Source organism: Osmerus eperlanus, chromosome 15 (assembly GCF_963692335.1).
Source record: "Osmerus eperlanus chromosome 15, fOsmEpe2.1, whole genome shotgun sequence".
Lineage (NCBI taxonomy): Eukaryota > Metazoa > Chordata > Actinopteri > Osmeriformes > Osmeridae > Osmerus > Osmerus eperlanus.
The window spans coordinates 9462464-9484869 of NC_085032.1; the positions used below are offsets into that span (position 1 = coordinate 9462464).

The 22406-nt window shown below is 50.0% G+C and overlaps 1 protein-coding gene across 1 annotated transcript in view; it reads left to right on the plus strand.

The window, feature by feature from the left end:
* The window catches only part of drosha (drosha ribonuclease III), a 64090-nt gene that overhangs the window by 19433 nt on the left and 22251 nt on the right, over positions 1-22406 (plus strand). Inside the window, exons 18-24 of the mRNA XM_062480351.1 lie at positions 2363-2501; positions 2599-2659; positions 3365-3424; positions 5758-5857; positions 7353-7455; positions 16092-16162; positions 21776-21820. Of these exons, the coding sequence (XP_062336335.1) occupies positions 2363-2501; positions 2599-2659; positions 3365-3424; positions 5758-5857; positions 7353-7455; positions 16092-16162; positions 21776-21820 (579 nt within the window). The remainder of the gene's footprint in view (positions 1-2362; positions 2502-2598; positions 2660-3364; positions 3425-5757; positions 5858-7352; positions 7456-16091; positions 16163-21775; positions 21821-22406) is intronic.

The window sequence follows — 22406 nt, forward strand, 5'->3', positions numbered from 1 at the left end:
TGAGTCAGCATAATAAAGCCGTTAAGGCTACTAACAGATCTGCAGGCCTAGTCCACCTTTTTTATGTTGTGGGCCAAAAACACTAACATGTCCACATTCTTGGGTAAAAGACAGCTCCTCGACTTGTTAACAATAAATCCTGCTTTGGAAAATATGCGCTCTGCAGGAGTGGAGGTTGCAGGGATGCAGAGCAGGCGTTTGGCTGCCCGAGCAAGTTGTGGATATCTCTCCTCATTATTTTTCCACCACGCAAGTGGCCCAGCAGTGTCCACTTTACTTCTGTCCTGAAGATAATCTTTCATTTCGTCGCAAGAGGATCCACAGTCTTGTCGTCTTTTTTTGTAAAATGCAGCCAGACAAAAGATTTAGATTTCTTGGACATTTTGTCGACTAAAGACAAAACACGTAGCGTTCTAACTGAATGAATACAGCAAAACTACCCATATTCCTTAGGCTACTGAGCGCGAAGCAGCAGTGCAGCCAGCCACGTGCGGTTCCCGAGTGTTCTACGTGGTGCGCTAAACTGTGGCGCTGTTACGAAATAGCCTAAATTAAAGCATTTAAAGTTGGGGATAAAACATAGGCTAATTATATTTTGAATACAGTAATATATAACTGCTTATAAAGGAATAAATATCAAAGAGTAAATCAATGAAAATTTCTTTATTGGTAAAAAAAATGCAACTGGTCGACCAATGAGAATGTCAGTCGACCAAGACGAAATCGACCGATTAGTCGACTAAACAACTAAAGTTGACAGCCCTACTCACCACCCCTCCTCCTATCCCTTTATCACCTCACCACGCCTCCTTAACCATCCCATCACCACACCACCTTTCATCCCTCCATCCCCTCCCCACCCCTCCTCCATTGACCCATGTTGACAGAACCGGAGATGGCCCAGCAGGGTTTAAGAATTCAGCTGTACCACTGCACCGCTCCGTCTGATCCTGCCTGTGTGCGTGTCTGCCTCTGGGTGTGTCCCTGTGCACGGCCGAACACGTGTAGGTTTACGTTTTTAAATTGGAGCGGTCATCAAAGAGCGAAGACTTGACAGCCGAACATCCCAAGTGTTTTGATCTCTCAGATTTGATGGTGAAGCACTCCAGAACCCCCACCCACCCCTTCACCCCCAACGGAAATCTGAAAAACACTGCGGCAACTCAAATGAGACACACAGCTGTGTCTTAACTCTGAAAACTGTTCTGTGATCATGTTTACTCTGGTTAACACACACACACACACACACACATATATATAAGCGCACACACACACACACACACACACACACACACACACACACACATATATATATATATATATATATATATATATAAGCGCACACACACAGCCAGAGGCTGTTGAGCAGAGCGGCAGAAGATTGATCATTTAAGTCCAAATCCCTCATACTTCACGCACTCATAATATTGACAGCTAAGGTTACAAAAAGCCAATCCGCTCCCTAGCTTCAGCTGAAACATTCTCTTCCTTGTGTTGAACAGCCTCACATCACTGCAGCATGCTCAGGACCATCTTTTTAAGGGACCCTCAAGATGCCAAGTGTGCTGTTTTGGAACCAACATGGGCAGAGGCGACGTGCTGAACCTAACCTAGCAACAACAAGGCTTCTGTCCTCTTTATTTGCCTTTAAATTAGTTTCCCCTTTCAACGCTACAAACCCCGCAAGGCATCTCCGGTGATGATAAATATTGAAACCTTTCTGTTAACATTTTACATATATCTCATTGGAGCTTGAAATTGATTTGAAGTTGAGCTGCAGCAAGACAAGCATTTCTGAACAGCGAGCCCAGCGGAGAGAGGATTTGATATATCATATATTTTTTTTGCTGAGAACCGTCTGCTAATGTAAGATTGATAAAGGCTTGACATGTCCTACTGAACAGTATCTCTGCTTCTTCCTGAGCCAGCCCAGTTTGGTTCAAAACCAACTTTTTTTGAGGGGAAACCATTTTGTCGAAATTACGGGGGGAAAAAGAAAAGCGCTCTGAGACAAACTTGTTGATCTTCTGTGGGCTCTCTGAGGTGCTCATTCTAAAGTCTACTTGTATGCTGTGGCTGCTTTGACAGGAGTTATATTTAAACAATTAGCAGAAGCTCTTATCCAGAGCGACTTACAGTAAGTACAGGGACATTCCCCCCCGAGGCAAGTAGGGTGAAGTGCCTTGCCCAAGGACACAATGTAATTTGGCACAGCCGGGAATCGAACCAACAACCTTCTGATTAATAGCCCGACTCCCTAACCGAGTGTTAAAGGCAAATATCCACATTTGGAATCATTTGGCCACATAGCTGGTGTTTTTGTTCTGTTTAAGCACGCTGTCTCTCTCTGTCTCTCTCTCAGCTGGCCATGACCCATCCCAGCCACCACCTCAACTTTGGCATGAACCCAGACCACGCCCGCAACTCCCTGTCCAACTGTGGCATCCGCCAGCCCAAGTACGGCGACAGGAAGGTCCACCACATGTACATGAGAAAGAAGGGTGGGTACACCTGTGTTGGTCCGGCCTGAATCACTCCACAATCACTTCACAATTGTTTGACGTGTCCGTAACGACCGCCCTGTCTACTGTCGGCCAGGAATCAACACTCTGATCAACATCATGTCCCGGCTGGGCCAGGAAGACCCCTCCCCCTCCAGGTGGGTCACGTGGACTGCATGGCTGGGGCGTCATGGCTGGGGCGTCGTGGCTGGGGCGTCGTGGCTGGGGCGTCGTGGCTGGGGCGTCGTGGCTGGGGCGTCGTGGCTGGGGCGTCGTGGCTGGGGCGTCGTGGCTGGGGCGTCGTGGCTGGGGCGTCGTGGCTGGGGCGTCGTGGCTGGGGCGTCGTGGCTGGGGCGTCGTGGCTGGGGCGTCGTGGCTGGGGCGTCGTGGCTGGGGCGTCGTGGCTGGGGCGTCGTGGCTGGGGCGTCGTGGCTGGGGCGTCGTGGCTGGGGCGTCGTGGCTGGGGCGTCGTGGCTGGGGCGTCGTGGCTGGGGCGTCGTGGCTGGGGCGTCGTGGCTGGGGCGTCGTGGCTGGGGCGTCGTGGCTGGGGCGTCGTGGCTGGGGCGTCGTGGCTGGGGCGTCGTGGCTGGGGCGTCGTGGCTGGGGCGTCGTGGCTGGGGCGTCGTGGCTGGGACGGCATGTCTGGGAAATGAAAATTCAGTTTGTGTGTGTGTGAGAAAGATGGAAAACCTGAAATGCTAGTTTGTGTGTGTGTGTGTGAAATAAAGAACCTAAGATGCTTGTGTGTGTGTGAGTGAGAAAGATGGAGAACCTGAGATTCGTGTGTGTGCGTGTTTCTATGCATGCATCCGTGTCTGCTGTACTTGGAGAGGTTAACCCCCTCCCGTCTCCCCCGTCTCCAGGATCAATCACAACGAGAGGTTGGAGTTCCTAGGCGACGCCGTCGTCGAGTTCCTCACCAGGTGAGTTTGCGGTGGGCGGGTGAAAACCTCCTGACAGAGACCAGCGCTAATTAAACCCCAACACGACACCGGCTCTCTTTCTCATCTCTCACCCCGCCAACCCCCACCCACCCCGCCTCATTCACGATGCTGCGATTGGATTGGGATGTAGTCATCCAACCCCCCCTCCCACCCCAAACCCGAGCCAGCTTAAACATACCTTTTAAAAGGGCTGAAATTCTCCATGACAACTGTGCAATTAGCTGTCTGGGTTGCTGACTGTATTATTGACTCCCAGGTGAGAGCGGCCAGCCTGGCCCACCACTTAGCTTGGCACAGCGCTAATTACGTTCAGCTATTATTACTCACTCTCTCACTCACTCTCTCACACACACACACACACGTTTGCACGCTTGCACTAGTACCCTCCCACTTCTCTTATGAAAGAAGAGAAAAATTGCCTGTGGCCAACAACACACACACAGTGTGTGCGTGTGTATTTATACATACACAAACATGCATTCTCAGGACATCCCCCCCCTCCTCTTCCCAGTCTCTAATGAAGCATATCGTCTTTTGGTGGGAGAGATCCCTTGTTTTTGTTTTGTTTTTCCCTCCTCTCCATCACATTGCTGTTTGGGTGTGCTTGCTAACCATTTCCTTTGGCAGTATTCAACATACAGGGTTGATATGGAGAACGAGACTCTGACAGGGGTTGAGAAACAGCTGGAATAAGACTAGATTCCTTTCCATCTCCACCGGGCAGGAAAATGAGGGGGGAGAGGGAGAACAGGAGGGAAGAGAGAAGCAAGGCGTTTAAGAGTGGTTTCTCCAGACCCGGGGCAGTATGGCTCCTCCTCGCCTTGCCTCGGAACTCCTCTGATATGTTTGCCCTCGACAGGGGACCAGTGCGCCTTCCTTCTCAACTCTGCGGCCGTGAATTATTCAGACCCTCCTCCCCCACCCCGCCGTCGATTTCTCAGGTACAGCCAATTTCTGTCGAGGAAGCATCCACTAGCCCCCGCTCTGTGTAGAGGGCGACGCAGAAGAACATGTTAGTGGAACTGAACAAGCTGGGTAAGAAGTATAATTAATTGAGAATGGGGAAAGATAAAAGGGGAAGAAAAAGAGCCAGGCCAGCTGAAGACTGCTCCGTGCTCCGTGCTGTAGTGGGAGATGGTAGATCTCCACCATCGTTGTTTTTTTTTTTTTTTTCAACCTTTTCAAGACATGCTCCACGTTTTGTACGAGGGCGAAGCTGTCGAGAAACGGTTTGTAGCCCACCCACCCACCCATCCATCCCCGTTACGTAGCTCTACGTTAGGACATTATGGAACACACTGGCCAAGGACTTTTTTTTCCTCTCTTGTTCTCTCTCTTTCACACCTCATTCCATACTCAGCCTTGGCCACCCCTCGCCTACTCCCTCCACTGTTCACACGAGGTCGCCTCGCCCCCACACATTCCAGACTGACAGGCTGACAATGAGAAGGATTCACACAAACATGAAACCCAGTGTATTGAAATAATACTCCATCGGCCTCGATCTATTGGGGGCATTCGAGTTTGTTTGTCGGACACAAAAAAATGATTTCCATGGTTGCTCTGTGACAAATTCACAAATCCAGAGGGTGTGCAGTCTCCGTTGCATGCCATCTCGTCTCTGACACGCCATTTTGTCTGAACTACAGATGTGCCAAGACAAATTATCTTCATTTTGATAAATATTATGTATTTATTCAGAATGTGTTGTTAAGGAGGTAAGTTAGCGGTGCTTTGACAAATTCACTTTTTTTTGTGCTAGTTGGGAACAAAATAATAAAGAAAAATAACACCACCTGCTATCTCATTTGGCATTGATTAGAAATTGCAAAAATAAATGGCTGGTTTTGATATGAAAATCAAATGACACGCTGGAGCTTTCGGGAGGCTGAGATGCGTTGTAATGAAATGGAAGCCAGTTGCCCACGACACAGCTGTGCGATCATTGGACCACAGACGGCCACTTGAGATGAGGTGTTTCCCATTGTGCTTACTCCATATACGGGCGGCCATTTTGGATTTGGACAGATGGAGAGCAAGAGCATGATAATATATTAATGATTTCTGTCTTGGATGGTAATTAAGTAACAATAAAGAATGCGTACCTAAAAGTTTTGCTGTGTGTAAGGTTCTTGGCATTATAGCTGCAACATATTATTATTATTATTATTATTATTATTATATTGTGAAATATTAAAAGAACTGAGGACAAAACTGTCCCATATTACATTTTTGGGACGCATCACAAAGTTCTTCCTGTGTTTGTCCCTCCATGGGTGGCCATTTTTAATCCAGCCTGTTTGTATCCCCAGTGTCCACCTATACTACCTGTTTCCCAGTCTTGAGGAGGGCGGCCTGGCCACCTACCGAACAGCCATCGTCCAGAACCAGCACCTTGCCATGCTAGCTAAGGTGAGGCCCCCTCCCATATGCTATCAGATCTGAAGAAAGAACCTGGAAAACAGACTTGTATCTTCTGGTCTCTTTAGCCTTTCATAGCTTTTCTGTGAGGGCACTGGAAATCCCCTCACCCCTTCATCCCTCCTTCTTTCCCTCTCCAGGTTTATAATTGGAGTTAAAAGGTTGTTGTTCCAAGGGGTGTGGAGGGGTACATTTGACTTAAACATACACCAAGCTTCCCTACAGGCTTGCTGTCTCTCCCTCTCTCTCCTCCCCTCCTTGGCAGTGGCTTGTAGCCACACTGGTGTGAGTCAACAACACCCACTCCAATAATCTGCCGCGAAACAGACAGATGCCACTGTGCACGTACCACGTTAGCCAAGAGTTTGTGCTTGTTTCATTATTATTTCGATTTTCTTTTCGCTGCTCGTGGAAAGGGAACGGGGTTCGGTGTTGCCTGCTTGCCGTGTTGCCTGCTGTGGCGCACCTTGTAAGTGTGTCTGCTGGAGGGGGCTTGCAATTATCTAGAGAGGGAAAAAAACATCTCCGGCGTAAGCCGCTACTTCACTCGGAAGACTTTAGAAGTCGGAGTTCCCTGTAGCGGTGTTTGTTACAACGGTGCCTATAATGTGTGTGCGTGTGTGCAATAGAGGGTGGGAGACTACCGCCCTGCAATGTCAGACTAATTAGTTGGCACTCTAATGTTATTAGCCAAGGATGGACTGTTGTCCTATTTCTACCACTCCAATTACAAATGCTTGGTGCGGTGCCTCCAAGTGTCCGCAGAACATCCTAGAAGGACTGCACAAACATACCTGATGATCCGACGACCTTTAAACCTACCGGGTCATGGGTCACCACCAAGTCTACTTTGAACTGAATTGAACAAGCAGCATATTTCTCGATGTAGTGGCCTAAGTAGGGTGAAAACGTACTGGGTCGTTTGATGGTGAGAGGGAGAGGTGTTTTTTCCTGTCTTCCCAGACGGAGTGAAGGTCAGTTGCTGTGATCCAACACAATCGTTTTATATGGGATTATCTCAGACTCCAAACTGCCCCTGTGGGGGTCGGTGTGTGTGTGAAAGTTGTACATCTGTGTGTGCACGCCGGTAAAAGTGTGTGTGTCTAGCCGGATCCAGCTTGTGGTGACAGGTTGCAGAGAGGAGCAGCTGGATGGCACACCGGCCCCCCCCGTGAGCTCTGAGACCTCTGCCCGTTCTCTGGACAGAGCTGTCGGGCTGGCCCACTGTCACTGGACGCTGGCCCACTGTCACTGGACGCTGGCCCACTGTCTGTGGACACTGTCTGTGTGTGTGTCTGTCTGTGTTGGCACTTATTCCTCTCAGACCGGTTCACTCGAAGATGAATGCTAATCCCTTAACCTAAGACCATTTGTTCAGTCGGATCTAAAACGAGAGGATCTCCTCGAGGTCCCGTTTCAGTCCCACTCTCCGTGTGTGCCCGCCCGCTCTCTCTCTCTCACTCGCTGTTGTGCTTGACGTCCACAGAAGCTGGAGCTGGACCGCTTCATGCTGTACGCCCACGGGCCGGACCTGTGCAGAGAGTCTGACCTGCGCCACGCCATGGCCAACTGCTTCGAGGCCCTCATAGGTGAGACCCCCCCCCCCCCCCCCCCTCATCGGGGATGACATTTTAAGACGTAAACATGAACAAAAATGGAGGAACTCCGTAAGTGACCACCATTGTCACTTGCAGTTAGTACCAGCATGCCGACGCACAAATGACGCCGTTCTGAGCGAGCGCTTTTGACAGGTGACGTGTACGAGTGACAGGCCCGCGCCTTCCTCTTCCCCATGCACCCCACCGCCAGCGACGCCCACGCACGGCCGGGCGCCGAGCCAGCCTGGCGGGGATCGTATTGGTCACTGTGTTCTGTGTAATTGTGCCAATTGTGCTACACTTCCCTAAGTGACCTACATGTGCTTTGAATACAGAGTTGTATTCAGGTCAGTGTGTGTTGTGTGTGTGTGTGTGTGTGTGTTTAACTGTGTAAATAGCCTCAGTGCAACTCCCATTAGGGACGCGACACATTAAGCAGCTTTATTGATCTCTAGAGATGTGCTGTGACCTCTGGCTGGACAGCTAGTCCCTGGAGCAGCTCTCTCTCTGCCCACACACACACACACACACATGCTCACACACTCTCTCTCTCTATCCATTCATCTCACTCAGTGTTTGCTTGAGTACATTGGAGCCTGTGCAGTGATTAGGACCCCCTGCCCTGGCAACAAACACACACACACACACACTCTAATCTCTCTGCAGGCACGGTCTCCATCGCTCTCTCTCCTAGGCCCCATGGGTAGCGCTAAGCTAAGCCGTGGCCCTGTACAGCTGCAGAGTCTGCAGCTTTCTCCGTCTTATCACCATCTTGATTGAACCAATTCAGACGCTCCTTCACTCCCCTGATGGGAGATAGAGAAGAGTGGGGTGGCTTTGAAAAGATCCCTGTCCCTCTCTTTTTCTTAAAAAAAAGTATACATAGGTGGAAAAGAGACAAGAGTGAGAAAGTGCTGACTGGCATGGTCGCTTCCCCCCCCCGCTGGGTCCTCGTACTTGTTACCGGTTCATTATCGTCAGAGACGGCATCCTAATCTATTCTGTCCCGTGGCTGTCGCCGCCTCATCACCGGGCGCAACCGAGCAAGGCAACTGCCACCAGACGACTCGTACCCTGTACCCTTCTCTCATCTCTCTCGTTAAACCCCCCCCCCCCTCATCTCTTCCTCCTCGATCTCTGTCTATCTCTCGCTCTCGCTCTCTCTCTCGCTCTCTCTCCCCGGTCTCTTTCCAGACCATCTCGAGGATTTCAATTTCAGAACAAAAGTGAATAAACAGGCGTGGTGCTCCAAAAAGGAGTCTGTGAAAACTGCTGTCAGTAGACAGCCTCCCCCCCCAAGCAACGGTTTTGGATCAGTAGCTCAAAATAGGCCCCCCACCAACACACCCACACACACATACAGACATTCGAGCACGCGAAAACCGCTTACGTTGAAATTGCTTGTCTTGATGTTTCACTTCTTCTCTGACACGTTTGTCATTTCAGTTTTTTGGCTCGGAGCGCTCCTTTAAGATCCCCTTGTCTTACTGTCTGCACCCCCCCCCCCCATCCTCTCTTTGGTTTCTCTCACTCTGCGTCTCTCCTGTTTCTCCCTCTCTCTCTTTCTTCCTTTCCATCTCTCTTCCTCCCCCTCTTTCCTCCATCGCACTCGTTCCCAGTGTGGTGTATAGTTTGGGTGTTCGGAGGTGAAAGGCATGTCATGCAGATGAGGCGTCATCCTGTCACATGTTCACTCTTGTTCCCCTCTCTCCCTCCTGATCTCTCCCTCTCCTCTCTCCCCTTTTGGAGCTTTCACTCTCTCAAGAAGACCTCTGATGGGATGGGGGAGGCATGTCGCCTGTCATTTTCTACACGCACACGGAACCTTCCCCGTAAAACAGACATTGCAAAAGGGCTTACAGATTCTCCGACATCTCTGGCACACACACGGTGACATCCGACAGAGGAAATGCCTTTTCCTCCCTCTTCAGAGTTGTCATAACATTTTCCAGACGTATTATTTCAGAATCAGGTTTATTCGCAATTGTATGTTATACAAACACGGAATTTACTGTGGCAGGGAGGTGCAAAACACTAAACATATACAGATCTTAAATTAAGTAAAAGTACAAAAGTTTAACTATTTCTAATAACTAAACAATCTAAGAATACAACAATTTAAATATAAAATATGTACAAATAAGAATGGAATGAGCAGTGTGAATGGTCAACATAGTGCAATCGGATACTGAGATAAAGTGGCTTATGCATACTGAATTGCCATTAGATGGACTTATAATAGTCAAATAAGTGAATGAATGTCAATGGGAGTCCTTGGCCTTGTTGAAGAGGCCAGTAGCAGATGGAAAGAAACTGTTCTTATGGCGTGAGGTTTTGGTCCTGATGGACCGCAGCCTTCTGCCAAAGGGGAGTAGCTGGAACAGGGAGTGACCAGGGTGGGAGGGGTCGGCCACGATCTTCCTCGCACGCCTCAGGGTCCTCGAGGTGTGCAGGTCCTCGAGGGTAGGCAGATTGCAGCCGATCATCTTCTCAGCAGTGCGGATGATACGCTGGCAGTGGCAGCAGCGTACCAGATGGTGATGGAAGAGGTGAGGATGGACTCAATGATGGCTGTGTAGAAGTACACCATCATTGTCTTTGGCAGGTTGAATTTCTTCAGCTGCCGTAGGAAGTACATCCTCTGTTGTGCTTTTTTGGTGAGGGAGCTGATGTTCAGTTCCCACTTGAGGTCCTGAGAGAGTATGGTGCCCAGGAAGCGGAAGGACTCCACAGTGTTGACTGGGGAGTCGCACAGGGTGATGGGGGTGAGTGGGGCCGTATTCTTCCTGAAGTCCACAACCATCTCCACTGTCTTAAGAGCATTGAGCTCTATGTTGTTCTGGCTACACCAGGTCACCAGGTTGGCCGCTTCCCACCTATAGTCAGACTCATCCCCGTCAGAGATGAGCCCAATGAGGGTGGTGACTGTGATCCACCTGCAGGTGGAGTCAGGCACGTTCAGCTGGGAGAGCTTGTCCTGAAGCAGGGCAGGGATGATGGTGTTGAAGGCAGAGCTGAAGTCCACAAACAGGATCCTGGCATAGGATTCTGGGGAGTCCAGGTGCTGTAGGGTGAAGTGGAGGGCCATGTTAACGGCGTCATCCACAGATCTGTTGGCTCTGTAGGCAAACTGCAGTGGGTCCAGGAAAGGGTCTGTGATGGCTTTGAGGTGTGCCAGCACAAGGCGCTCAAAAGCCTTCATTACCACAGAGGTCAGGGTGATGGGTCTGTAGTCATTGAGTCTTGTTGGCCTTGGCTTTTTGGGCACAGGGATGCTGGTGGAGGACTTGAGACAGGCTGGCACATGGCATGTCTCCAGGGAGGTGTTAAAGATGTAGGTGAACACCGGAGACAGCTGGTCAGCGCAGTGCTTGAGGGTGGCAGGAGAGACAGAGTCCGGCCCAGCTGCTTTGCGGGGGTTCTGCCTCTTGAAAAGTTTGTTAACTTCACCCTCCTGAATGGAGAGAGTCGTCACTGTAGAGGGGGTGAGGGAGGAGGCCTCGTGGGTGGGAAGGGGTAGTTCAGGACAGTCCAATTGTCTTTCAAATCTACAGTAGAACTCATTCAGGTCGTTGGCCAGGCGGGAGTCATTAGTGGAGTGGGGGGCTCTGGGCTTGTAGTTGGTAATCTGCCTCCAGACAGAAGCAGAGTCGTTAGCAGAGAACTGACGCTTCAGTCTCTCTGAGTACAGTCGTTTAGCCTCTTTCACCGCCTTGCTTAACCTGTTCTTCAACTCCTTGAATCTGTCTCTATCCCCACTCCGAAATGCTTCCTCCTTCTCTGACCTCAACCTTCTGAGCTCTGCTGAGAACCAGGGCTTGTCGTTGTTGAAGTTCACCCTGGTGCGTGTTGGAATACAGTAGTCCTCACAGAAGCTGATGTATGATGTCACAGCCTCTGTGAGTTCATACAGACTATTGGTAGCAGTCGTGAACATATCCCAGTCAGTACAGTCCAAGCACGCCCGCAGATCCTCCATAGCCTCACTGGTCCACTGTTTTGATGTCCTCACAACAGGTTTACAGAGCTTTAATTTCTGCCTGTATGCAGGAATCAGGTGGACCATGGTATGGTCAGAGTGACCCAGTGCTGCACGAGGGACGGCGTGGTAGGCTCTACTGACTGTAGTGTAGCAGTGATCCAGAGTGTTCTCTTCTCTGGTTGGGCATTTGATGAATTGTCTGTATTTAGGGAGTTCGTGGCTGAGATTACCTTTGTTAAAGTCGCCGAGTACGATAACAAGGGAATCCGGGTTTGCTCGCTCCACACTCAGAATCTGGTCGGCGAGCATGTGTTGGGCCTCTTTAACCTGTGGACCCGGTGCCATGTAAACTTCGACCAAAATGAGTGACGCAAATTCTCGTGGCGAGTAAAAAGGTTTACAGTTTATTAAAAATGATTCCAGATCCGGAGAACAATGTTGCAGAATCACTGTCACATCTACACACCAGCCACTGTTGATGTAGAAACAAATACCACCGCCTTTGGTTTTTCCGGAGAGTGCAGTGTCCCGGTCAGCTCTCACGAGTTGAAAGCCTGCCAGATGTAATGCAGTGTCCGGGATCAAATCGCACAGCCATGTCTCCGTGAAGCACAAAACCGAATATGAAAGAAAGTCTCTTTTTCACCATCAGTAGCTGAAGTTCGTCCATTTTATTGCACAGTGAACGTACGTTGGAGTGGAAAAAACTTGGAAGCACTGTTCGGATTCCACGTCTGCGAAGCCGAACTAGCGCTCCCGCTCGCTTTCCCCTTCTACGGCGTTTCACTGCATGAGCAAAGCCTAGCGCGGCACTGGCTATAATTCCCACTAAATCTGCCGCTGGAAGCAGAAAAGTGGGAAACAAATCCACAGGAGTTGTAGTCCTGTGGACTCCCTGCTCTGATCTCTCCACCTGCACCTCTCTGTTCAGAGAATGCTGATTCTCTCTTCCGGCACTGGTTTAGGGAGAAGAAAAAGAAGGCGGCAATCTTGAAAGGCAGATGTGTTTTTGAAAGCTGGAGGAGATAGCCGCAAAGGGTCGCTTTGCATGTATTGTGACCTCCCGCTTTTTGTTTGCGCGCCGCGGTGACCCTTGAACCCCTCGCCGTGTTGGAAATGGCAGATAATCCCCTACTTTGCATGGGCCGAGCCTCTTCCTCCGCCTGACAAACGGAGTGTGTCTATTTCCTCACCCTGAGGCAGGGCCGCTCTATGGCACCGGAGTAAGAGAGGGAGAGCAAAGGAGAGAGGGAGAGCATGGGAAAAATGGAGCGAGAGCGAGGTGGAAGGCGGGAGAGAGGAAGGGGAGGAAAAGTGCGAGACACAAGCGAAGGCATCTGCAATGCAAATGGGCGCCCCACAACCCTGAATTATTTAAAGTGTTGAATGGAAATCTAGCTTTTCTGATCCGCTCGTCATTAACTTCTTGCCAGAGCGGGCCATTCTCATTTGGGCACTTTTGGCCCTGGTCGCCTTTACATTCTTCTTCTTCATCTCTTTATCCCTATCTCACCTCACCTCTCCCATCTTTTGAAACGGCTTTCTCCCCTTGGCCTGCTCCTACCATCCTCCCCCCTCTTTCTTGCTCAATCTCCTCGCCTCTTCTCCCTCCCTTCCTCAGACACTCCCCTCTTCTTCCTCTACCCCCCCAGTCTCTCTTCTCTCTTACACTAAGCCACACCGCTTCCCCTCTCTATTGAACTGCTCCAAAACAAGAGGAAAGAATTGACAAGAAAGGGCCCCCACTCTGTTTGATGGCCCCCATTTTCTTATACAGTTGATATGTGGGGTGTACTGTGCCTGCCAGCAAGTACACAGATGGGGCATTTTGGTGAGGGCTCCTTCTAAGCTCTTCCTATTGAAAGCGTAGAGAATGGAGAGAGACGAAGACAGAAGGATCATCTCTCTAACTCACTGTACATCAGATCCGTACACACAATGCAGCCGGTGTATTCACAGAGCAAGTGCTGCTCCTTTTAATTGCTGCCGGGAGAAGGGGGGGGAACAACCAAAAAGGACCCCCCAAAAAATGTGCCTTTTGTTGGAATCCTCTTTTACTTCTCCCGCTTGTTCTCTTCTTCTCCTCCAAACCCTGCTCTTTGTGTACAGTGAGATGTTCTGATAGTGGAACGCAATCAGGCAGCTCTTGTGCCATGGCGGTGTTCCTTTCACGTCCCACGGTTTGCCGTTTATTTCACCATTTAACATCTGCGCTGGCCATTTCCTGCTGAGAGCTCCTTGCTATGCTACGTGATGGATTAAAGCCTGAGCGTTTTTGAATTATTCATTTGGGATTATTAATGCGACTGTCAGATATTGCCTGGACCCCTTTTTTTAAAACTCTCATTCACTGGAAAGCTGTGCGTATGGTGGAAAACTCTTCCCTAATGATAACTTAGCATGCTTTCTTCACAGTCCCAGGCCATTAGCAGTACAATGTGATTGGCTATGCAGTCTGTTTTTGACTCACTGACTCACCCATTCGTATCTAGGTCACATTCATATTTCAAAGGCATTATTTGAATTATTTGATTTGTGCCATGTTTTGTCTCAAGCATAATGAAAGGGCCAGCTCTGGACTATACCAGAGGGCCAGCTCTGGACTATACCAGAGGGCCAGCTCTGGACTATACCAGAGGGCCAGCTCTGGACTACCAGAGAGGTGTATCTGGGCCACCACTGGACCCATCAAGTTCCACTGAGTTGGCCAGTTGAGTCGAAACGTGAATATTTAACCACTGACTGAGGTATGGGGTCTGCACTGGGAGCTGTACACACTATAATGCTCTGACAGGCTGGCTGGTCAGGCTTCTGTCGACTGCAAAGCCTGGCCATGCTTCTGGAAGCCTGGCGAGCATGCTTTGTCAAATGACGGCGACGTGTTTTTGTGAAATTGAGCGAACTGCTGGGGGCCATTCTCTTGCACTTTCTCGCTTCTCTTTTCTTTTTTTTCTTCTTTTTTCCCTCTGCGGATGGACAGCCTCCCTGTCAGAACTAGAATGAAGTGAGCATCTCGGTTTCTTCATCCAGCCGTTTCGTTGATTGACACCAAAGGTGTGTTACTTTGAGATTTTTGTAATACCTCTTACCTACTACTCCCTTGAGGATTCTCTCCACCGTCCTCCCACCTCCTTCTCCTCTTTCTTCCCAGGAAAGGGAAGAAGAAAAAAAAGATGGAAAAATCCAATATAAAGTGAAACTCTTGTAGTTCAAACATCTTTCTGGGACTTTTGGAATCTTGACGCATCGTCAAAACCTCAAGAACCCACAAGGATCTGTTCTGCTTTAGCATCCAAGGCCGTGGTCAAACCACAGATCTCGGTTCCAGATCTTTAGGGCTGGAGATCCTCTAGCCTTCTGAGGAGCTGCTTGCTTGTCTCTGTGCACCCTGTGGTGGAGCCCCCCTGAGCACGATGCTGAGATTGCAGAGGTCCCACCCTCAGGTACAGCTGACAAGCTGAGAGTAGATAAGGGGTTGTGTGCATGCTTTAGTCCATGTGTTGCATGTGTGGCGGTGCTTGTCATTGTGTGTGGGTGGGTGTGTGTACTGTATGTTTGTCTGTGTTTGCATACCCTCTGTGGTGTGTGTGTGTGTGTGTGTAGGGGTGTTCTCTGCCATCTGAGAACCGTTTCCTCTCCAGATGATGTATCCCCATGTCAGGTTTAGATGTGGTCTATAAAAACCGGTGGGATCGTTAAGGCTGTGTGCCAAGCCTTGCCCACATCTAAACATCAAAAAAGTTTGCGCCAATAAAATGAATGTCAATAAAAAACTAAATGTATTGTATGTGTCAAGTGCCAAGTTGTTACTGCCATTTAAATTGAACGAGCCTCCCTAAATGTGATATGGATTGAAGTTACATTCAGGTTAAGAGATTTTCTCTGACATTAATGTTAATAAAACAACAATGACATTATGAGTGGGTTAGAAGCATGAGAATCATGTGGTTGGTATCATTATCTTTCACTTTCAAATGTAGCTTTGGTTCACCTGCTCGACATACAGTTTGAGGGATGGAGTGAGATTTAGAGGGAGGGAGACAGAAAGAAAGTAAGGGAGGAAGATTTGGGGAAGTCAATTGTCTGACTATTATGTTTGTGCGCTGTGTCGGAGTGTGTGCATGCGTTTGTGAATGTGTGTGTGTGTGTGGCAGTCATGATTTCATGATCTCATTTTATGTGACCTTGGTTTTCTCCACACACACACACACACCCCCACACACACACAAAGTAGCTCTGTCACAGTGGTGTGGCTGCATAACCCTGAGGTCATTTTACCATAAAACAGCAATACAAATGCACTCTAACTTTTAATAAAGCAATTATAACTCATTCCCGAATTCAATTAAAACCATGTTTCCGCTAGAAGAGGAGTCGATTGCTTCAGGTCTCCCCCGCCCCTCCCTGATCCTCAGAGTCCGGGCTTGCTCTCATCACTTACATGTTTTTAGTGTGAAGGGAACAGGGACGTGTTCGGGAAGTGCTTGTGTGTCCTAGTGTGCTTGTTCAGCTTTTTGAATACACAGTGTCTATGTGACCTGACCTCCACACACCACCCCCATACACACACACACACACACACACACACACACACGCCTGGTGCCTGGCTGACTCTGGCTGACCCTGTGCCCCTCTGTGTGTGCAGGTGCAGTGTACCTGGAGGGGGGGCTGGAGGAGGCCAAGCTCCTCTTCGGAAGGCTGCTGTTCAACGGCGAGGTAACTCCAGACAAAGTATCAAACTCCCTCGCACTGTAATTCTGTACCCTGTTTTGTGTGTGTGTGTGAGAGACGTTGCTGCAACTTCCCTTCGCCTGCTTCCCTTTCCCCAAGGCCATGAAGGCAAACAACTGTTTATTGGGTTACTCTGGTGAGGGTGTGTGTGTGGGAGGGGGGGGGGGGGGGGGGGGTTCTGCCAGCTTTTCACTCGCCCTCCAACTAAAGAAGTAAATGGGTGGAGAAGATAAAGGGAGAGGGAGATCAGTGGCCATACACCCTCCATACAGTAACACACCACATTATGAGGATAGGAGCAGCTGTAAATGGCTGTGCTGATATTGGCTCCAATAGTAGTGGATTAAAGCAGTGCCTCCAGAAAAGGGATTCTGGTTCTTTGTGTCTTTCTCCCTCTCTCTTTTTAGTGTTTTTCCTCTCCTTCTCCCCCTCCCCACCCCAAAGTTTTGAAACAAAAAAGACACACAGAGAACAATCGGAAAAAAACAACTTCCCCCTCAGCACTGACAAGCCGAGTAAATCTGGATCAGGATCTGTGAGTCACAGATGTTCATAGCCATGTATCTCTTACACACACATTATATATATATATCACACAAAGGAGACAAACAGCACAGAGTAGATAAACAGCCCCGGGTTATTACATCTAAAGACTGCCTACCACTCTGTAATAGCCTCGAATGATGCCAGTGACCACGCCGCAGAGCAAAAGACCCCAGGTGTTTGTTTCTCTGTGGGGAAGGGGGAACAGGGGGCTGTGAGGGAGGAGGGAAGAGCTCTTCAAGGTGGACAGGTGTGTCCGAGGGAACGCTCACCATGAACGCTGCGAGAGTGATCGAGCGAGCGAGTGGAGAAAGACAGGAATTGGGGAGCGAGTGCATGTTGGGGGAGGAGGGAAGGACCTGCAGGAGATGGAGTAGACCTGTTCATGTGCCAGACGGTTGTCTCGAAAGCGTGTCTGTGATGTACGCTGACCCCCCCCCCCCCCCCCCCCCCCCGGCCACAAATTGAACGTCATTATTAAACTCATTTCAATATGTGATTAAGGAGAAATGCAATCATTGCAAGAAATGGCGCTGCTACACTTTTTGTTCCCCTGATTGTGCCTCGCCGGGCTACTGTTGGTGTTGAGTGTTTTTCCTCTTTTGTTTTTGTTGCTGTGCTTGTTGCTATGCACCGGCGGGGCTTGTAGCGTACCCGTCACCGTGGACGAGCCTCGAGTCCAGAGGTGCAGCCGAGCGGACATGTCACTCTCAGCTGCCCGAGGGGACAGCTTGTGCTGCACGCACAGGTTCTCTGTAGGACCGGCCTCCTATAGAGCAGGCAGATGGCAAAGTCCTGGGATGAACTACATGACAAGGTGCTTCCATGCAACTCCCTTGTGCCGGACACAATTCAATCTCAAGACTATCAAGGCACTCTGGAGCGTACTGCCCAGGGTCAGATAGCTCTGTCTCAGTTGCAGGTCATGGGTCGTCCAACAGTATCATGACCCAGAACAAACACACACTGCTAAAAGCACCCAAGAATGGATAGGAAGAAGTCATTGGACTGTTCTGAAGTGGCCTTGTATGAGTTCTCATCTGAATCCTATCCAACGTCTATGGAAAGAGCTGGAACTTGCAATAAGCACCCATCAAACCAGCCAGCTGGAGTAGTTTGCTCAGGAAGAGTAGGCCAAACTGCCTCACAAGTGCACAAGTCTCAGTGAGAACTACAGAAAACGTTTGATTGCAGTGATTGCCCCTAAAGGCTGTGCAACTAAATATTAGGTGTCCAATGCCAATATGTTTTATTATTTATTCATTTTCGTGTTAGAAACAAAAGCCAAGTCTGATTCTAATACATATGGAATAAACAATGGTGGATTACTGTAGTCAGTTTCAGTTTCAGAGTAAATTGTACATTCTTTGTTTTATTTGTGGAGGGGTACAAACAGAGCACGTCTGCACATATGCTGTTCTCGCATCAAGACCGCACCGGCCAGACAATCTCCAGTGAATTTATTTCTCCACGATTCCACTAATTGGTTTGACATTCATGCTCGTCTCACACGACACCAAAGGTATGTTGGCGCTTCCCTTCACCTTGTCTTTCTGTCGTATGGCTGACTAGGAGCCACTGGACTCACAATTGCGAAAGGAAATTGAACGCCACAGCACAGAGGATGTGGCAGGGAACTTGCTGGCCGTTGTGTTAGTGAAGTTGGTGTCATGGGTTGTATTTGAGGGCCTGTTTATCTTGCCGGCGGTGGTTTCCGTCTCCACGAAGACCGTGCCGATTTTGTACGTTTCCACAGTTACCTCTGTATTTCCAAAGGTATTATTTTTGGGAGTGGTAATCGCCATAATGGTGATAATTCTGTGTTGCTCAAACACTAATAGAGGGTTTTTTATTGTTCCCTCCTTCTCTCTCCCTCCTTCCTTCCCTCCCTCCTCTTCACCCCCCTCCTCTTCACCCCTTGTCCCTCACGCAAACATGACACAGGTTGCCGTGACAACAAGAGGTGGTCACCATGGCTGTCTCGGCAGCTTGTTTTTACGGTTGTACGGCTGCCTCAGGCATCTGCCTACATCCCTCCCCCCCTCCTCTCTCCTCTATCCCTCCCCCCTCCTCTCTCATCCATCCCTCCTCTCTCCTCCCCCCCTCCTCTCCTCTCCTCCCTCCCCCCTCCTCTCTCCTTCATCTCTCCTCCATCCTTCCCCCCTCTTCTCTCCTCCATCCCTCCCCCTCTCCTCTCCTCACTTCCCCCCCCTTCCTGTCTCCTCCCCCCTCCTCTCTCCATCCCTCCCCCCCTCCTCTCTCCATTCCACCCCCTCTCCTCCATCCCTCCCCCCCTCCCCCCTCCTCTCTCCTCCATCCCTCCCCCCCTCCTCTCTCCTCCATCCCTCCCCCCGTCCTCTCTCCTCCATCCCTTCCCCCCTCCTGTCTCCATCCCTCCTCTCTCCTCCATCCCACCCCCCCTCCTCTCGCCTCCATCCATCCCCCTCCTCTCTCCTCCATCCCTCCCCCTCCTCTCCTCCTTCCATCCCTCCTCTCTCCTCCGTCCCTCCTCCTTCCATCCCTCCTCCTCCATCCCTCCCCCTCCTCTCCTCCTTCCATCCCTCCTCTCTCCTCCATCCCTCCCCCTCCTCTCCTCCTTCCATCCCTCCTCTCTCCTCCATCCCTCTCCTCTGCCTCCATTTCTCCCACTCTCCTCTGCCTCCATCCATTGCTCTTTCTCTCACCCCTTGCCACCCCTTCTTCTCTCCCTCCTCCATTGCTCCGTTTAGTGAACTCCACCTCCCCTCCCTTTCTTCCATCCTTTCCTTTCACCCTCTCTCCTCCATCCCTCCTCCCCTCTGTCCTCCATCTATTCCTGCTTCCCTCCCATTCTCCTCTGTCCCCTCCTTCTTGTCTCCATCTCTCTGTTTTTGTATGCTCCCATAGGTGAGGTGGGCTCTGAACCTGTCATTGCAGAGAAAGTTGTGACGGAAGGCTGTACCAACACTCACTGTACAACAGCGTTCCCAATCCACCGAGTGCATTCTCAGTCCAGCTCTCTCCTTCTCTGTCAAGGTCTCTCTCTTGGTCTTTCTATCGCTCTGCCTGTACCACTGCCCCTCCCTCCTTCTGACCTCTCCTCACCTTATTGATTGCAACATTATTCATCCCAACCTTTTTTGTTGGAGTGTTTGCGTGTGTTTTTTTCCTTTTTCTTAGGTGACCTTCACAGAAGGAGCTTAGAAAATACAGTAGTCGTCACACACATGTAGACATATACACACACACACACACACACACACATAGGGACCATTATTCAAAACACACCTATGAATCCCAATATACAATCACACTCTATGAAACGACATAGCGTTTTGCTGTAGAAAGTCAGGCTGCCGGTTGTCTTGGTCAAGGTCTGTTTTATGGGGCTGATGTTGTTTGGCAGCCAAACGGGGTCTTATTTATTGATCTCCACCTGATCTGACACCACAAAAGCATCTTCCATGAATAGTTTGACAAGCAGATGGAGATCGGTCTTTGTGTCTGGAGACCAGTTTAAGAGGAGCACCATTCAGGTCCAGTCATAGAGGTCCAGGATTCCCTGTTGGAATCAGACTACCACAGTGAGAAGAGCTCTCTTAACGTTTGCAGAACATTAGGACAATCAGTGCAATTAGCCAACATTATGCTGTATTTTTGGAGGCTTTTGTCCGGCTGATTGTTTGACTGATTTGACCGGCTGGTTGGCTTGCTTGCTGGCTGACTGACTGTATTTGTGGAGTAGATGGGCGGTTATATCAGCTTTCCAGGCCGGCTGATTGAAGCCACCAGGTCTCAAATAATGGTCAGCCGCCCTCTCCAGACGCTGTTTTTATTCACCGTTTGTTTCCAACGCCACCAAATGTCATTGCCATTCAAATAGGCATGTTTGCGAGACCGAGGGAGGATTTGAATTCTGGAGTCAGGGTGCGGCATCCTCCCAATGCTCGTGATTCACCCAAACACACCATGCTTTAGCACTCTGTAATTACATCTTGCTTTGTGAAGAAGTGGGTAGGTGGTGGTGGTGGTGAGGGGGGGATAATACGAACCCGCGTGTGATGTTGTCCCTCGCCGCCTTGCCATCCCACACTTCGTATGTACTTAGTGCCTGCCTGGTTGTTAGGACACCTGGATGGATGGGCGGCGGGGGCGTTTTCATCCAGCTGATCGAGCACTTAAATGCAGTCTCCGTAGACCTCAAGGTAATGGGGTGGGTAGCAGTGAGAGAGGTGCAGTAGGAGGGGCGCAGTCGGCGAGGTGGACGTGCGCTGGTCACATCGCGGCCGATCGCCTCCCCTTGGCGTCGACGCCTCCATTCCGGAGGCGGCCAGCGAGTCGTTTCCAGCCACAAACGGGGGGGGGTGGGGGGGGGGGAATTGATGGAAATGAGAGAGGCAGGGGGTGATGTAGACTGAGGAGGGGAGGGAGGGAAAGAAGAGCGGATGGGAAATCTGATGGAGAGGGTGAAGGGGCTGGGCGGACTGGATGGTGTGTGGAGCAGTCAGACCAGATGCTGGCTCACTCGATTGCTTCTGCCACCATGGATGTGTTGATGGTCCCTTTTCAGAGCACTGAGTAATCACTTGTTTCTCTCTCTCGCTCTCTCTCTCGCTCTCTCTCTCTCTCTCTCTCTCTCTCTCTCTCTCTCTCTCTCTCTCGCTCTCTCTCTCTCTCTCTCTCTCTCTCTCTCTCTCTCTCTCTCTCTCTCTCTCTCTCTCTCTCTCTCTCTCTCTCTCTCTCTCTCTCTCTCTCTCTCTCTCTCTCCTCTCTCTCTCTCTCTCTCTCTCTCTCTCTCTCTCTCTCTCTCTCTCTCTCTCTCTCTCTCTCTCTCTCTCTCTCTCTCTATCTCTCTCTCTCTCTCTCTCTCTCTCCTCTCTCTCTCTCTCTCTCTCTCTCTCTCTCTCTCTCTCTCTCTCTCTCTCTCTCTCTCTCTCTCTCTCTCTCTCTCTCTCTCTCTCTCTCTCTCTCTCCTCTTCTCTCTCTCTCTCTCTCTCTCTCTCTCTCTCTCTCTCTCTCTCTCTCTCTCTCTCCTCTCTCTCTCTCTCTCTCTCTCCTCTCTCTCTCTCTCTCTAGGACCTGCGAGAGGTTTGGCTCAATTACCCTCGTCACCCACTGCAGGTTGGTCCACATTTAATCCCCATGTGTCATGCTTTCCCCCCTTCAGATACAGTACACAGCCATGTACAGTAGATGATGTATTGAAGGCAATGGCTCAAAATATTTGTCAGGCTGTACATTTTGCATTCGTTGACCAGCCCAAGCACACAGACATACTTTCCAACACACAGAGACACATTCAGAGGAGCAAACGGAAATATGAAAAAGACGTGCACAGATACAGACATCACGTTTTCCTTCTGTGCGTGTCTTGTTTGGGATGCGTTTGCTCCTCTGAATGTCAGATCTGTGTGCCTGCATTTCTTTGTCTGTCAGAAGACGCTCTCTCTCTCTCTCTCTGTCTCACTCATTCCCTCTCACAAACACTTTTCTGTCGCTGTCTTAACACGCCAACATACACCTCTCTCTCTCCCTCTCACTCTACTTGCTTTGCCTGATCTGCCCGGAAACATTGGGAGTAGAGAGAGGGGTGTTTGTTTGAAATTAGGATTTGGAGGAACAGATCAAAGATGCTGTAACAGGATTACAGTCCCAAATCACAAGGGCCTCGAGGGACCGTCAGCATGCCTTCCCCTCACTCTGATGT